Below are 18,581 nucleotides of genomic sequence, written 5' to 3'. Positions count from 1 at the left end.
TTTATCTACATGGCCATTGTCTTGGAGATAAACTAAGTGACGGACGAAACAACCGATTGAACACCAATTAAAGAAATGTAAAAACAGTCAGTATTTAACTTATGTGCAAAACAGAAAACTAGTTTGCACCCCTTGCATTGTAACATGGTTTTGTCCAGGAGACTGAAATAAGATACCTCTTTATTTAAGATCCTTAATGAATCAGGCCCACAGTGATTAGCATTTTTGCAAAGAAGCTGCATAAAACTAGTGATCCAATAAAGTCTATAGAAAATTAAAAAATAAGCTATGGGAATATTCTAAGGATATGTGGTAAACATATGTATCTCATAAAACTGTTACTGAATTGTTCTAAGATGCACATTTGAACTCTGCTTTCACAATACCTTAGTTAGTGAGCAGACACGTGCATAGATTCGTTTTTTTGGGGTTCAAAACAAAGACCTGCATCTGCATGTGTGTGAATAGCATCAGAGGCACTGAGAAGGAGAAAGGTTTTGATCCTGAAGGGGGCTTTTATTTTTAGCTGAACATAGCAGATTACGTATCGAAAATTCTTGCAGATGACGGGAGGTGAAGGGGATTTGAGTTTGAAGCTCCTGCCACATGTGTAAGTCTAAAAATATAAGTTCACCAGCTTCAGTATTCCCTAAACTGGTGAAAGTTTTTACTTTCACTGTCTCTATACACCGCCCCAATTAAAATGTCACATTTAGAACTGACTCGTTTGTGAGGGAAATTTTTAAATGGACCATTAATTTAGTGTAGCAGCTTATCATTAGGGGGTATATGTACTAAACTGCGGGTTTGAAAAAGTGGAGATTTTGCCTATAGCAACCAATCAGATTCTAGCTGTCATTATGTAGAATGCACCAAATAAATGAAAGCTGGAATCTGATTGGTTGCTATAGGCAAAATCTCCACTTTGTACTGAGATGTTGATAGGTAGGAATTGAGGTCTAACAGTGTAAAACCCAAAGCTTATCACACACTTGTTCTGGGCATTCCCAAATTCTCCAAATGGATCTCCTGCTCGTCCGCCATCCCCAGTGAAGATATAAAGATATCCATCCGTTCCAAACAGGATTTGGCCCCCGTTGTGGTTCGATGCCGGCTCTGTAATCTCTAGGATTATCCTGGAAGTAGAGAGAGTGGATCATTCTATGTCATGTACAGTACATTCAGGTTTCCATATGTCTGGGGTATCTCTAGCTCTCTGCACCAGGAAGGGTTTAGTCTCTGGTTAAACTCTTGCTGCCCTGCACCACTTCATCTCAGAATTGGGTGAAGTGTAAATAGTTCACAACCAGTTCCAGCCCATTTACCTGGTAATGGACGTTATGAGTTGCCCTGGTGTAACTGCAGATTATTTTAACAATTGTGTAAATGGAGTATTGAGAGAAGTCAGTGAGCACATAAAGAGATAGAGAGACTCCCATGGCCTACCCTCTATCAGGAGAGATAGTAATGTGGTCACGTAAAGGGTCATGTTTTCATCAAACAGGGTACAAGCTGCCTCGCTCAAAAGTTCCGAAAGAGCTGATGATATAAACCTCCTGAGAACATATAGTCTCCATGGCATTGACCATTTGGGGGACACTAGTCAAGGCTTCCTGATAGTGTCAGGATTTAGTGACCCCCCAAAAATCGGTGGCTTAGTGGTTAGCATATTTGCCACCCAGTGCTGGGTTCATGAGTTCGTTCCCAGTCATGGCCTTATCTGTGTGGAGTTTCTATGTTCTCCCCGTGTTTGTGTGGGTTTCCTCTGGGTACTCCAAAAACATACTGGTAGGTTAATTGGCTGCTATCAAATTGACCCAAGTTTCTCTTCTCTATGTGTGTGTCTATGTTAGGGAATTTAGACTGTAAGCTCCAATGGCTCCAATGGGGCAGGGACTGATGTGAGTGTGTTCTCTGTACAGCGCTGCGGAATTAGTGGCGCTATATAAATAGCTGATGATAAAAAATGTTGCAGATAACTAACATGGACCCCTCCCCCAAAATTGAATAGACTGGGAATATTAGCTGAGAGAGAGAAAGAGAAATCTGACCTGTTTTATACATTCTTTTCAGCAATTTTCATAAAAAAGAAAAATTCAAGAAATATGCTGTGTAGTAATAGCTTATACATTAGATTTTATTTGTATAATGAAGAAATTCAGATTCTGTTAAAGTAGGTTAAGGTGAATGAGATAACTCCTACCCAAGTGTTCTAAGGGAGTTAAGTTCAGTAATAAAGATTTATTACTTCAGTTATTTATACTCCTTTATAGAAGGGTAAGTACCACCTGACTGGCATAAAGCAATGTGCCACCAATATTTAACAAAATCAAAACTAGGAAATTATAAGATTGTGGGACAAATGGGTAAAGGAAAGCCAAGGACCGCATTTCAGAATTATATAATAGATAAAAAAAACTATAATACAATGTCAGCATAGAGTCACAAAAGACCAGTCATACAAAAGGAGTAGGTTTTTATGAGCTGGTAAGTTGATAATTGGGTCTTGGTAACGCAGTATGTGTGATATATTTATCCACAGGTTTGCTATACCCTGGTCCATTAAACATAACATTTATCGTATCACCTCTGAACCCAGCTCGGGGGGTTGATATACACATATCTATTTCATATGTCTTTATCTTTTTATTGAAATGTACACGTTTAACTCTACCTCCCAACTGCCCTGATCTGAGGGGTCTGTCCCACTGTCCCAGCAGCAGCTTTGTCCCAAACCCCAGAAAGGTGAGGGGTATATCCAATCCCACCACCCTGAGCGGTACTGCAGGCACTTCCCTCTGGTGCTGACAATACATTAAAACTTTTATAGGGGAGAACAGGGACAGGGGTCCTAGTTCTTAGGAAGCTATAGGTAGGGAACCACCCCCCTTACCCGGTAGACATGGCATGACCATTACCTCCACCACAATGTTGAGAGGTATGGTTTTGTACATTCTGGGAGAGCTGGTGGCAAGTAAAATATGTCTGTAGGAACTTAGCCAATTGGATTAACCGAAAGTATTAGAAATAAAGTTGTGATCCCCCCCTAAAAATCCTGCGTGAAAAAACAGCCAGTATTTACCTTATGTGCAAAACAGAAAACTAATTTGCACCCCTTGCATTGTAACATGGTTTTGTCCAGGTGACTTAAATAAGAAACTTCTTAATTTAAGATCCTTAATGAATCAGGCCCCATGTTACAATGGAAGGGGTGCAAATTAGTTTATTAGTTTGCACATAAGATAAATACTGGCTGTTTTTTCATGTAACATACAAATACTTGATAGCTTCATTTTTACACTGAAATGTAAAATTGATCTAGGACAGGCCCTACCCCAACTATAAATCTGTTCTCACATTTTAAATTTACTTCTCCCTTCAATGCAACATGGTTTTACCATGGTGCAAAGTTACTCCTTTTTTTGTTTTTCTCTCCTTAATGAATCAGACCCAACTGTGTTCATTTGTATGTGCTGAGATGTCTATCCATCCATCCAACCATCCTTCCTTCCTGCCTGTCTATATATGACAGACTTCTCACCACAAAGTATACATTATATCTAGCCAAACAATTAATATGGGTTTATACACATTCATGGTCTCGGGAATGCTCACAGCAGCATTTTGTGCCCTGAGTACAACATTCTTTAGTGTGCAGAGCATTCTCTATTGTTTCCAACACATTCTGTTTAGTCCTGAAGACATTCTAGGAACCGTGCAGGTCAGTCTGTTCACTGAGCAGAACATTCTATGCAGTGTGCTGAACATTCTATATTATCTGTGACGCATTCTTTTTAGGGGATTCTGTGTAGCTTATTCTGTACATCTGTGCCGAGTGTTCTGTACAGCATGCAGAGATTTGTATACTGTGTCCGGAGCTCTGTGTTCAGGTTGCAAAACATACCATGCAGGAGGCAGAACATTGTGTGCATGGCTTAGCTCAGTGTGTGCACCGAGCAGAACACTTCATATTTTGTGAGGATTTCTTGAGGAGCATTGTGCGTTTTCTGTGGAGTGAACAAAAGCATTTTGTGATGTGTGCAGAGAACTTAACTTACACTCAGGACAACACCATGTGTGCGTGCTGAGATGTCCGTCTATCCTCCCTTCCTGCCTGGTATATGCAGACTCCTTACCACAAAGTATATATTATATTCTGCCAGACAATTAATATGGAAACAGTTTCGTCACATTCTTGTTCTCAGATTACCCTACAAATAAATCAGACTTTACTCTGCAATTCCTAAATACCAGATGGGATAAACACTGTGCACGACCATTCCACCCCTGGTACAATTGCTAAGTGATTGATAAACAACCATCACTGTGTTTGCGCGGTTTCCTCCGGGTGTTCCGGTTTCCTCCCACACTCCAAAGACATACCGGTGGGATCATTGGATGCTGACTAAAATGGACTAGTGTTTTTGCAGGTGTGTGCTTGTTTAGGGAATTTAGGGGCCTATTGAATAATCACAGCGATGACAGATGACATTTTGTAAAAATGTAATATACAAGTCATGTCGGGACAGCACGTCCCATAGGAGACTGTCCTAGCGATTACTTTTTTTTAATGAAGACTCCGGAGTCTTTAGGGCGCATGCGTAGATGGCACTTGTGGTAAAGAGCTCAGAGGAGAGCAGCAGCGATGCCAGAGAGGGATCGAAGAGAATTCTCCCGCGATGCTCTCACCATAGGATTCATTGCGTGATGTTAGCCATTGGTGTCAAGTTCTGAAAAGCTAAGCTTGCCCAGACCGCATTGAGTATTATGGGGACTACGGTTTAATGCGCTAATTTGCCTAATACTGGAGATAGCTCCGATATCGCCTGCGTGAGGCTGTTCTTAAATGAACATTTTACTTAAAAATACCTAAATCATGCACAAAAACCAGCTTCATCAATAGACTTTTTAGACTGTAAGCTTCAATGCAACAGGGACTAATGTGAATGACATATTCTCTGCACAGCGCTACATAATATGGTGGTGCTATATAAATGAACGACAATAAATAAATAATACAAGACAATTTCATCCCTTTAAAAAGCCAAATTCAGTGTGACACAGATAATAAAGACAGTCCAATGTCCCTCACTCTCATGACTTATTTAAGAAATGAAAAGGACTCCAACAAGCACTATTTAGGAGGAAAATGGAAAGGTTTAAATGAATGAATGTGTGTGTAATGAAGAGGGTGCGCCAAAAGTTATAGTAGAACATAAGATGGTGAAGTAATATTTTTACTTTTTCAGCATTTTTATACTCCAAATAATGGTTGCACAGAGCGTTTGCACTTCTCAATCTGTGCATAATGAAACTTCCTCACATTCTGCAGTCAGATTGACCCTTGGGGGTGGGATTCAGTTGTCCGGAATTGTTGCAGGGGGCACTAAGCAGCGATATAACATTGCGGATTTCTCCTGGCACCCCATAGAAATTAGAGGTACCTGAAAACATGCACAGCTGAGATGTTAAGCGGAGCATTTCAGCAAATTTAATTAGAGACAGATAATTTATACATTATATTTAACTACCCCAAATCTTCTGTGAGAAATAGTTATAAGGGCATTTTAACTGTGTTACAAATTAAACTGCGCTATATGAAGTATTCATCTAACAATACAGTTACATTAATACAGGTGTTACAGTATCACTACCCATGATAGTTTGACATTTCTGTCTCAAAAAGGTTATTCTAGTCAAGGTAAAGGGAGGCCCAAGTGCTACTAGAAGACCATCTCTTAACACTCAGAAAGCCCCATTTGCAACACCAATATATCCATTTCTGTCTGGACACCAGGCTGAATTTACAACTCCATAAGGCAATTTTAGAAATTTAAACTCTGCTAAAATTTTCTTATTAACCTGCTGCATGGAAAAATTGAAAAGCAGAAAGATCAATATACACAGTAATTGGAGGCTTCCGTGTATATGTGGGCACAGCTCAGGCTAATGCAAATGATTTACACCCTCTAATACTTAAGGAGCTTAATCCATGTAAAGAAAATAATTGTTTATAAAAAAAATACTGTGTTTAGCATAGTGCCAAAACTGTCAGAGAACACAGGTGGTGCCTGTTTACAAAGGGAAATATGGTGGCAACCTGGATTCTAGATTAGAATCCTTCATCTACTGGAAAGGCTTGTTCCACAAGAGTACTGTATAGTTAACGGAAAACACTAATGTGTGGATTATTGCAGGGTTGTATTATCAGGCTTCTTAATGGTCAAAGCAGAAAAGCTGTGAAATTTATAGCCATAGATAAAGCCTGCAAAATATGGCACAAATGTAAGTGCATATATGTTATAATTAACCCCACAAATATACTATGCATTTGATCTATTGGGAGCTTCTGATATTTCTCCTAGCATCAACCCTTCTTCTTTGTTTCTGCATTTTACATGGTATTGGCCTCAGGTTCTACGGGAGACTGCAGCAAGTCATGAGTTTCTCTTACCGAACAAGGGAAATAATTATTGGACTATTATTGGACAATATATATGCTGTGGATTGTGCTGACTTTATAACACTGTTTTTATCAATCACTTTTATTACTGGATGATCGAAGTTGTGTCAATGTGTATCTAGGATAAGCTATTTTAGCAAGTATTGATACCGTTCTGATTTGTGATCCGCCATATTCCTGTCTTCAGTAGACAAGTGGAACTCGGAAATTCGTATCCTCTCCTCCCTCTTTGCATGGATAGAATAGTAGACGTAGAACTTTCCATTGTGCTGGAAATCAGGATGCATTGCAATACCCAGAAAACCCCTCTCATCTCCTGCCCAGGGGGACGTAAGCACAGCTTTTGAGACATTAAGAAAGGGTTTGTCTACTCGTGAGCCATTGGGAAGATAGACCCATACATAGCCTAACTGCTCGGCTATAAAGAATCGATGGGTTCCATCGTTGGCGTGCACCATTGCTACTGGATTACGAAGTCCATTGGCCACTTCTTGTAGGCACAGATGAAGACATCCTTCTTCGTCTTCCTTCACATCCCCAAGTCTGCTGTTGAGCTCTGCATTGGTGAGGACATTGGGGTAGCAGTAATTTATATCATCCAATGTCAGGAAACGGCAGAACTTGACAACGTCACCTTCTATACCTGATAGGTCTCTGTCCTCGATGATCAGGCTGAGTGTGGACCGACATCGTAACCAGAACTCTGTGCAGTAGTTACCGCACAGCCCAGGAAGGTCTCGGAGGGGAGTGTTGGCGTCTTCTGCGTCATATAAGTGGGCTGCATAAGGTGAACATTTCTAGTAAGACAAAGACAAAAGATACTTTATATCAAGGCTTCTTGACCGGTTTTACGTTTAACAAAATAACTACTCAGACAAATTCAAGGTGTATTTCATCTTGTTACATTAAAACTAAAATAACAGTACAAGAGAACTTAGCATAGGAGAAAATATACAGTGTTGTGTAACACCTATTTAACAAATGAAACCAAAGAACAGCTTACATGCCATGTCCCTATGTACAGGTCCCCAAATCTCTGCAATACAGAATATGTATCCCCCTGTGACTACCACACTATACAGCAGAAGATCTGATCTTCCTTTACATTGTACAATATTCCCTCATACTATACAATACAGGATCTGAACCCACCCATTCCCACCACACTCACCTACTACAATGTACCCAGACACTGTGCAATATCAGGATGTTGTTATCACATATTTGCCAAATCTCCCTGAATGTCCGGGAGACTCCCGCATTTCTGGGAGACCTCCCGGGAGAGCAAGACAACCTCCCGGTTCTCGCCCCCGCAATAGATAATAGGGGTGGGGCTTAATGACACAAATATTGCGTCATCTTAGCCCCACCCCCTGCTGTAATTGGTCAAAATTGTGACAATCGTTTAGGGGGAGGGCCAAAATAATATGATTCATCAAGCCCCGCCCCCACACGCCCACCTCCCCCGGAGTCTCCCTAAAGCCAACGAGGAAAAGTTGGTAAGTATGTATTATCATCATAAGCCTTTAAACATCTATGTTACTCTCCTACCAGTTGTAGTGGTAGGGGTATCTCAGCCACAAATAATAGGCTATTGTAATGTGTTCTATGAAATGTCACACTCCTATAGCACTGTCCATATACTTTACCCAGTTTCACTACACATGTGGGCAGTGGGCGAAGTGGAAATTTAGAAGTGGCGGTTTGGAACATGACAGTGAATGGAATGTGATAGGTGAAGTGGCGGTATGGCACCACTGTATACCAACCCACTTCCAGCACTGCATGTGAGTGAATACATTGGATGCATAGTCAGCAATCTTGTCAAAAAACTACTGAATCGGTGGCCCAAATCGTTGCATGTATGTACAGACACTGCAGTAATATAACAATAGTGGCGCAGAGCTTCTGGGCAGACTGACCTCAGCCTTTATAGCATCTTTCAGGAGTCAGGACTTTCACTTAAACAATAGCGACACATCCGTTCTCATGGGAGCGCTATGTAACATATCTAAAGGTCCCGGCCTTTTTCTGTGAAGGGAGCACTGTGCCATGTCCTAGCAAGGCTCCTGAACTGCATTCTATATATGAGGTGATCAAAATGTGTCTGTCCAGTTGTTGTAGAACAACAAATCCCAGCATGCGCTAGCTGACATTATGCCCTGTCTTGTATTTGCATACCAGACTTACAGCCAAATGTTGGGGGTTATAAGTGGGGAGCTTGAAATACTGCGTTGGGGCACTGGATGCTAATTAACCTTAAAACAGTTTTTGAGGTTGGACCTCATTTTAATTGTTTGCTATGGTGGAACGGGCCCAGCACTATAGATAAACATAAGAAACCAAGTCTGCACAGTGACCTGTACACACAGACACACACACACACACACACACACACACACACACACACACACACACACAGATACAGACACAGACACAGACACAGACACACACACACACTACCTCCCAGTGTCTGATAAGAACCAGCTGAGTTCCCCCTAATTGATGAATCACCTCTAGCACAGCACAAGTGATCTCAGAGTAACTGTTTACTGATAAGAACTTATAGTCACCGGTTGTGCCAGAGGCAAAATATTTTCCCTTCTCACCAAAATCATGACAGCTATATGACACACACAACTTAGCATTATAGGACTATAATGAGGATTTATCATATTTGTAAAATAACATTCAATGGTTCTTTATTTTTTTTGTTGGGAACTTTTTTTCTGAAGTTTCGTTTTGGAAATGTTATATATATTCATATAGCTAAGAAGCAGTATTTAGAGGGGTCATTTACTAAGATCATAATAGGCTAACCGAGTGGATGCCGGCATGCGGTACAATTATGTGTGTAAAGAAGAACAAGTAATTCTTTTTTTTTTTATAACCCCCCTTCCCCACTTCTGATTGGACAGGTGAGAAGCAAATTTAGATCCATTAAGCAAGTGGAGGTTTTTTTACTAAATCACCCCCTTGAGTGTGTAAAGTGTCATTTTACAACCAGTTGCTCTGAGGTAGAATGAGTCAAAAGAAGGTTATTATTTGATTAACCATAAATGTTGCAGATAAATATATCTGCTGCTTTGCACTTCCTTTTGTAATATATAGCAGTCCCCATAGATGTCTATGGGGACTGCAATGTACCGCAATTAAACAATGAATGGAAATGCTTTTGCACTTACGGTAATGTACGCCAGCTCAGTACCATTTCTGCTATTTTTCAGCACTCTGAAGAGTAGAGCTTTACAGCGCATGTGTGGAGGGATCACATGATCCCTCCCTGTCACACAGCGCATGTGTGGAGGGATCACATGATCCCTCCCTGTCACACAGCGCATGTGTGGAGGGATCACATGATCCCTCCCTGTCACACAGCGCATGTGTGGAGGGATCACATGATCCCTCCCTGTCACACAGCGCATGTGTGGAGGGATCACATGATCCCTCCCTGTCACACTCCGCTCTCTGCAACACTGAAGTGCAGGGAAGTTATCAGACGGAGCATGCGCACAAGGCTTCTGTGGATCGCACAGCAGCTTCGTAAACGACTGCTGTTCCTGTGGAGATTTTTAATTAATATGAGAAACAGTTCAATCCTTATCAATACGATATTTTTAATTTTCTGCGGTGCTTGTTAAATCTGCCCCATAATCTTTGCGTTTCCTCAATACTATCAGTCTTTGCCTGCATCCACCACTACGATTCCATCCTTGACCCAGAGGTTTAACTATCGTACGTTTGTTGGACAATTCTACAAAGTATGGAGAATTGCCGTGTAGACAAAGAGGCGCAGCCCTAATACTTCTACAACAATCAGAAACCTTTATTATACCAGGTAGGTAGAGAACAAAACTGTACATTTACTGTGCAAAAGTCCTATGCAAATGTTCTTCTGAATGTACCTGGGCAACCTTATATACCCCCCTTCTCTTTAGTCAATATGTGACATAATAATATTAACAAAGTCAGACAAACACTGACTGAGACTGTAGATGGCAGAAGAGCTACATTAAGTAACATGTAAGTTATATTTCAACATATTTTGTGGAGGTCACGTAATTTCATACCTCTTAACCTGGTCTCTTCTTCGATCAGGACAGGGGACGTGACCACATCACAAGGAGGGCGTGGCTACACACCCAGTGTGTATTTACCAAAAGTGCTAGGCTGTCCCGTACCCCTCTCCCCTCCAAACACCCATTCATCGCAGTGCTCACCAGTGGCAGGTGCGGGCGACACCCTTTGCAGAGAAACAGGCCGGGAAATGGTAAATATCTCCCAACTTTCATGACAAAGCTATCCCTGAAAAATGGACTGTCCAACCTAAATGGGTCTATATAAGACTTAGGGGTAAATTCATCAAGCTGCTGGTTTGGAAAAGTGGAGATGTTGCCTATAGCAACCAATTAGATTCTAGCTGTCATTTTGTAGAATGTGCTAAATAAATAACTAGAATCTGATTGGTTGCTATAAGCAACATCTCCACTTTTTCAAACCCGACGGAAAATTACAGCTTGATACATTTATGCCTTAGTGGTCAACACACTCGTTCAAATGAAGTACCAACACAAATTATTTCATCCCTGCTTCATGCACAAGTTTTTGTATCAAAGCAAACAGAATATATGTTTCCATCAGAATATCTATAATATAAAAGCCTAGCGGCGTGTGTTAGTCTGTGTGTGAAAAAAAAAAAAAAAAACAAGCTGCAGCGCCACCTGCTGGGCGGAGTTATACACTGACCCACTAAATTCTTAGCATTATCTAATATATAAAAGTAAAAGCCTAGCGGTGTGTGTTAGTGTGTGAAAAAAACTATTTTCTCAGAAAGGGCTCATCCAATTGACCTGAAATTTAATATACTGACATTTGACAAAAAAATTAGAATAGTGAAGTCAGTTAACTTCCATCATCCCCCTTCCCCCCGTGGGAGGGGTAGTAAAGGCTAAATTTACGAGTTGAGGGGTCAAACTCATTTTCGTGAGGTAATTTTACCTCATGAACACACATTAAAAAGGGCGCTTGCATCGGGAAGTAACGCTCTTCCCCTGAAGAGGCCTGGGCTAGGCCCAAATGCATGACAAGAACCTTTTTAAGACCTTAAGTAGCTTGATTTGACTAGAATGCATGAGTATGCATGCACGGGTTAACTTGTAGGAGTATATACGTTCTAATTAAATATGTTACATATAAAAATTCTATGTTTTCAATTAATTAACACGCTATACTCGGACCTGGACCAGTGGTGATAAAATGGTTTGAATAAATATACAATTTGAATTGCATATTGAAATTATGCATACTTGCCAACCTTTGAAAAGAGAATTCCGGGAGTTCCCGGGCTGGGGGTGTGGTTGGAAGGAGGGAGGGGGCGGGGCACGGTCAATCGCGTCATTTTTGCCCCAGCCCTGCGACAAAAACGTAATTTTCTTGTGGGGGCGGGGCCAAAATGACGCGATTCACCGTGAATCGCGTCATTTTGCAACGTAAATTCCAGTATGCGGGATATTTGCCTGCTCTCCCGGAAGTTCGGGAGACCTACCCGGATTTCGGGAGAGTTGGCAAGTAATAAATTATGAGTGATCGCTTCTCGTGCTGTCCAACTTCACGTCTTCTTTGATTCCACCCTATTTCCCTAAAGATGGATCCCTACAATTATAGATGGCAGGAGCCATTTAGTATGCTGTTTGCTCCCACCCTACGAGCTTGAGAATAGCGTATCTTTCGCTCAGGGATGTTATTGGCATTTTTCCATGGCCTTAGGTTTACACTCCAATGTTTAATCTGAATAGTTTGTTTACATAACTGAGCCAATAAAACATGAATTAAAAAATAAATTATGTGTGACATAAATCCTTATTGCTATAGAATCATACTGCACCCCAGGAGCAGGAACCAGTACCACCTGCACTTCTCTGTCATTGCACCCTAAGAGAACTTGGGATATTCCATTGTCAGCAGCTGCTGGAGGTGCAGGCAGACATGGAGAAGATGATAGAGACTATGGTCCATGTTCTTATTATGAACAGAAAGGGAAACAAACACTTGTTACAGGTCACGTTGCCCACAGGGGTCTCTCTCTCCCCCCTCCTCAGCCCCTTTCACTACCCTCTGTCCCCTGTGCATATATTTGGCTTTGAGACACAGATTTCCTCTCATCCTCTCACAAGGGGTTTCCGTGAAGACCACAATGGGGCCTTGTGCTGCTTCCTCTCCATGCAGAGTATTCCCTGTCCGGATGCCAGCTGTAATATTAACCTTACAATCCAGGAAGGCTGCCTCTGATTTGCAGAAATGAGTGGAAAATTGAGGCAGTTCATTAATTATCACCATTTACCAGCTTGTGACAAATTACCACAGTATGGGGAACATCATTAGCGTTAAACAGGTTTCACACACTCCAGACCGACAGGAAGGACAGAGTAAAACTAGGCAGGAGGGAAAGGGGACAGGAGGACAAAGCCTAGGGTGACTCAGAGAGACATGAGAGAGGCAGGATGGAGAGGGGGGATCATATGCCTCAATCAGATGTGGGAAAGACAGAGCAGAGGGACAGGGGCATATTAATGAGGTGGTAGAGGGATGATAGAGGGGGTGAGAGGATAACATAAGGGTGAATTAGGAAGACAGGAGTGAGTGAGGCTGCAGTAGATAGAAAGTATATAGGCTCAGGGAGACAGGAGAAGGAGGGGGCTGAGAAATGTTGGGGAGAAGGTGAATAAGTTATATGGGGTTGTGAAGGGCAGGGAGGAGTGAAAGGGCATTATACACTAGAGAGAAGGGTTAGAGGGACAAGTTCACCCTGTGAGGACAGGGGGAGGGGTGAGTTAAAAGAGAGAAAGTGGAAGGGGGGGGGGCATGAAAGACAGAAGAGAAAAGGGGTGAGAAGAATGTGGGCATGACAGAGATAGGAGAGAGGGTGTCAGAGTTAGAGGGGGTCTGAGAGAGACAGGAGGGAGGGAGTAGTGGTAAGAGCAGATGAGAGTACTGTAGACATGTGAGAGAGAGGAGATGGGTACAGGATTATAAAAGACAATAGGGAGTAAAGGGGGACAATGGAGAGATGAGAAGTAGGGTCTGTGTGGGACCAGGGTAGGACATGAGAGAGTAACGAGAGATTATTGAGAAGGAAAGAGGGTGAGATGAACAGAGGAAATGAGAGAGACAATTGAAAGGGGATAAGGCAGACCGTACAGAATGGATGTGATGGACTGTGGGAATATAAGACAAAGGGGTCAAGGGGATCACGTGATGCAAAGGGCGTAAGAGGGACAGGGGACATGAGAGAACGAGGAGGTGAGAGGGACAGGAGAGACCGAGGAGATGAGAGGGACAGAAGAGACCGAGGAGGTGAGAGGGACAGGGGGACATGAGAGACCGAGGAGGTGAGAGGGACAGGGGGACATGAGAGACCGAGAAGGTGAGAGGGACAGGGGGACATGAGAGACCGAGGAGGTGAGAGGGACAGGGGGACATGAGAGACAGAGGAGGTGAGAGGGACAAGGGGGCATGAGAGACCGAGGAGGTGAGAGGGACAGGGGGACATGAGAGACGGAGGAGGTGAGAGGGACAGGGGGACATGAGAGACCGAGGAGATGAGAGGGACAGGAGAGACAGAGGAGGTGAGAGGGACAGGGGGACAGGAGAGACAGAGGAGGTGAGAGGGACAAGGTGACATGAGAGACAGAGGAGGTGAGAGGGACAGGGGGACATGAGAGACCGAGGAGGTGAGAGGGACAGGGTGACATGAGAGACAGAGGAGGTGAGAGGGACAGGGGTACATCAGAGACGGAGGAGGTGAGAGGGACAGGGGACATGAGAGATCGAGGAGGTGAGAGGGACAGGAGAGACCGAGGAGGTGAGAGGGACAGGGGGACATGAGAGACCGAGGAGGTGAGAGGGACAGGGGGACATGTGAGACAGAGGAGGTGAGAGGGACAGGGGGACATGAGAGACCGAGGAGATGAGAGGGACATGAGAGACCGAGGAGATGAGAGGGACAGGAGAGACCAAGGAGGTGAGAGGGACAGGGGGACATGAGAGACCGAGGAGGTGAGAGGGACAGAAGGACATGAGAGACCGAGGAGGTGAGAGGGACAGGGGGACATGTGAGACAGAGGAGGTGAGAGGGACAGGGGGACTGGAGAGACCGAGGAGATGAGAGGGACAGGAGAGACCGAGGAGGTGAGAGTGACAGGGGGACATGAGAGACCGAGGAGGTGAGAGGGACAGGGGGACATGTGAGACAGAGGAGGTGAGAGGGACAGGGGGACATGAGACACTTATGTGCCAGAAGGCATGCATTAGGTGTGTAGTGTTTTGGGGCTCTGACCCTCTCTCGCACCCTCACTATGCCAAGACACAGAGACGATGTCTCCATGATATTTGTAAGACAGATATGTCACCTAAAATGATTACAAATACTCACAGATTAACATAACATTTACACTCCTATTGCATTTAACTGCAGGAGTGGTGGATACCTAGACCAGTATCCCTGCTGAAGGGAAGAAGCAGCAGGAATGTTGTACAAACCATAGAACATGCAATATTACAGTAATACACTCAGTACCTGGCACAGGATGTTCCGTATGTAGTCTCCGCATATGCTGACCCCTGTGTGGTCCAGGAACTCTGTGATGTAGTGGAACCGGTCAGCAATGGTTCTGTCGACAGCTGTGTCACAGCATCCAAAGGAGGAATAAGCTGAACAAAAAGCCAGGGGTTTTGAGGGCTGGAAAGGGGGCTTGTAATCCAAACACTGTGGGTGACCACTCACCACACAGGTGGTGAGAACCAGGAGCAGCCACAGGGTAAGTACTGGATGGATTGTCATGGAGGCAAAGTGAAGGATTCTGGGAACTGTACAGATCTTTTCTCTCTGTCTGTCTCTATCTCTCTTCTTTCTCTTCTTTATTCCAGCTGCACTTTTCTTTGTTCCTCCCCCACGTTACTCATTCTCTCCCCCCTTCCTCCCCTATATCTAGTATGTCTCTTGCTCCCCCCATACTATGAGGTTTTATGCTGATAGTCACTTTCTGCAGAATACATCCACAATCCAATCAGTGCATAACACTTTGCTTCTAAACCTGTGTCATGTCCATTCAAACTGCCCTCTCTTCTCTTCCCATTGTCTCTTCTGTGATTTCTGCTGTGTATATCCCACTCTCTCCCACACCCGTCTGTGAACTTCTTTCTATACCTATTTCTTTCCTGCTCTGACTTTTGTAACCTCCCGCAGTCTGTCTGCCTCTCTTCCTCCCCTCCGGCACATGGAGCTGCTGAATATCTGATCCACGTCTAGCCTAGTTCTCCCCTCCTTCTCCTCCTCTTTAATCCAGCCCCAATTGTCTCTCATCACCCTCCAAACTAACTTACATCTCTCCACAGACCGGGACTTTTAGGATACGTGCTGCTTTAAATGTTTCTTTGCTAGCCAGCCACCACACTGACCAAAATGACTTTATTTCTCTACCAAGTGAGACTTAAAAGTGATAGGACACAGACTGAAAAGTCTTATACCTGCCAATAAATGCTGCTTACTATAGAGTTAATTTCCGTTTACTCAGCACAACATGGGGTAAATTTACCAAGCGGCGGGTTTGAAAAAGTGGAGATGTTGCCTGTAGCAACCAATCAGATTCTAGTTATCATTTATTTAGTACACTCTACAAAATGACAGCTATAATCTGATTGGATGCTATAGGCAACATCTCTACTTATTCAAACCCTCAGCTTGATAAATGTACCCCCATATATTTATTTGTACCATTGCTTTGTTTATGGGCATTAATCTGCCGACACATTTTACCTGAAGTACTTATAGATAAGAGCAGGCACACGCAGACAAGATGTCATCACACAGTACTGTCTACTATCACTCATTATTATTTTTAATATTAAATGCTGCTTGTTTTCTCTTGTGGAATAATATAACTCATTAAAGTGAAGGGTCAATTGAGCTGCCTTCATTTCATATGACAGATACATGCACTGCGTGCATTATACTACATTGTTGTACTTTATTATTTATATAGTGTCAATCATATTACACAGCGCTGTTCAGCGGATATGTAGTCATTCACACCAATCTCTGACGTTACCTAGTTGAGGAAAGCAGAGCTTTTCAAAGCTTAATAAACTGGAGTACTTCGTAGACCCCATATTGATATATATACCCTCATTCACTCTCTTTATTTCTCCCCTAGATCCAGGCTCTTCATCTGTAATAAATCCAGTGATCCCTGGCTTCACAAAATAAAAATCCCTCATACGTGACGCAATACTAGCTCCTAAGAATTCCCGGCGCAAAAGAGCTCTTAACAGCGAATCAGCCATATATATAACATGGGGATTTCCCACAGCTTGAACTCAAGCTGCGTTCTGAATAAATGCACCTGGTGCAGACCCGCAACTTGAAAATGTTAGCACCAGGGGGCGAGGTGGAGAACTGCTGCCCCACTAGCCTTCAATTTTAACCAAATTAATCTAAAATGTTCATAAACTGGGCCCCCCTTCGGCACCGCGCCCTGGGCGGTAGCCCCTCTCGCACAGCCCTAGTTATAGCCCAGCTGCCTGCCCGCCAGTGATATGTCCCAGGCCTGTATGTTACTGTAGATAGACCTACAAAGTACACTATTTCCTTAAAAGTTGGTTACCTAACTGGGCTTCTCTGGAGTGTAACCATGCAGGTCAGCCAGCACAGCACATGGAAAACATATGTGTCTGTGTGTTTGTATGCATTCTCATTATAACAAACGTACCGCGTTATCTCCCTCCCGGGCCTTGAGATCCCTCACGTTGTACTCAGCCTATTAGTCCTTTCTATGCTATGTTCAGCGTACGGTTGTAGTCCTACAACTACTGTAAAGCTACAGGTTACCTAAGCTGAACTAGAACCATATGGGACCAATTTATAGCCTACAGCTAGTGTAATCCCTGTGTCCTGATTACAGCAGGATCCTTAGCTCAGGTCATGTCATCATATCTAGTGCTCCCTACCTAGAAAATGTAAAGTTGCCTCTTAAAATACAGATAGCCTCGATATATCCTTGTATTAATAGTAGTTATTTACAATATATTCACAAGATATCCCCCCCTCCCAATCCTTTGAGGAAATAATTAACATTTTATAGATGGTTCTCTATTCTCTTTAGTATTGTCCTACATTAATACTGTGAATTGCTGATTCAGTCAGAGCAAATATGTTAAAAAGACAAAAAAAAACAAAAAAAAACAGCAAACCCCCCCACTATAAAACGAATATATTCTATAATAGTGCAGTTTTATGTGACTTTATATAAACCCATGCCCATTTTTTGCTCCTTAGCATAAGCAGAGGCGGAGAAATTTTTAGAAAGTATGGTGTAGGAAGGACAAACACGCTAAGGCAAACTTTGTCACTTGTTAATTATAGGGGCTCCACTGTAACACTCCAGCGCCATGTAAACCTGCGGCTTCAATTCTCCAGGGAAAACCGAATGAGCAAGCTATTCTCCGCAGCTGGCAGGAAGGGGGCAAATTGGTTCCACTTCTTTTATAGAATATCTCCCTAAAAGTTAAGAGAACTAAACAGTTTTGCAGGCAAAGATGTGTTAATAGAGTGGGTGGTCTGAACTCCTCCCAGGGGCCAAAAACATAATGTGCTCTCTAGAATCTGACATACCCACCCCCTTCCCCTGAGGGATGAGTCAGTGATCTGGAGAAGACCATGTCCTCACACACGGCTTGGACGCAGGATGGTTTAAGAACAGTCCTGCAGCGCAAGCCAAGTAATGACTGGCTCAGCAAACATACCTGAGATCCATCTTCTGTACAGCTGTCAGGCACAGAGACTGAGAACTATTCATATTTGGAATCAATAAAAATAAAGACTTGTGGAAGAAATATCTGAAACTGTTGAAACCCAGGTCCTGTACCTAGTTAATGGGCCATCTTTCCTGACTGCAGAATACTTTACTGCATGTCCATGATGATCCATGTGTCTGGGACCAAGACTGGTCTGCTCAGTATATAGAATGACAGGCTGTTTATATACAGAGGAACATCTGGAGCAGATCAGCACTGAACGCCCCCTGGTGGTGACACAGGAGCAATGCTGCACTGTATTGGAGAT

At 43.0% G+C, this 18,581-nt stretch overlaps 2 protein-coding genes across 3 annotated transcripts in view; one reads left to right on the top strand and one right to left on the bottom strand.

Moving 5' to 3' along the window:
• Positions 1-15,765, bottom strand: part of LOC142102301 (HHIP-like protein 1) — a 29,520-nt gene extending 13,755 nt beyond the window's left edge. Inside the window, exons 1-4 of one of the 2 annotated variants that reach the window (XM_075187092.1) lie at positions 15,039-15,765; positions 7,107-7,260; positions 6,614-7,019; positions 993-1,136 (exon numbers count right to left, since the gene is read on the bottom strand). In XM_075187092.1, coding sequence (XP_075043193.1) covers positions 993-1,136; positions 6,614-7,019; positions 7,107-7,260; positions 15,039-15,302 — 968 coding nt within the window. In that variant the 5' untranslated portion in view covers positions 15,303-15,765. Of the gene's footprint in view, positions 1-992; positions 1,137-6,613; positions 7,261-15,038 lie in introns of both variants that reach the window. The other variant, XM_075187090.1, reaches the window with a different exon arrangement.
• Positions 1-18,581, top strand: part of DPF1 (double PHD fingers 1) — a 199,084-nt gene that overhangs the window by 78,684 nt on the left and 101,819 nt on the right. The window lies entirely within an intron of this gene.

Source organism: Mixophyes fleayi, chromosome 9, assembly GCF_038048845.1.
Source record: "Mixophyes fleayi isolate aMixFle1 chromosome 9, aMixFle1.hap1, whole genome shotgun sequence".
In the NCBI taxonomy this organism is placed as follows: domain Eukaryota; kingdom Metazoa; phylum Chordata; class Amphibia; order Anura; family Limnodynastidae; genus Mixophyes; species Mixophyes fleayi.
Note: the sequence above shows the minus strand (reverse complement) of the source record. Positions and strands in the feature narration are given on the sequence as shown.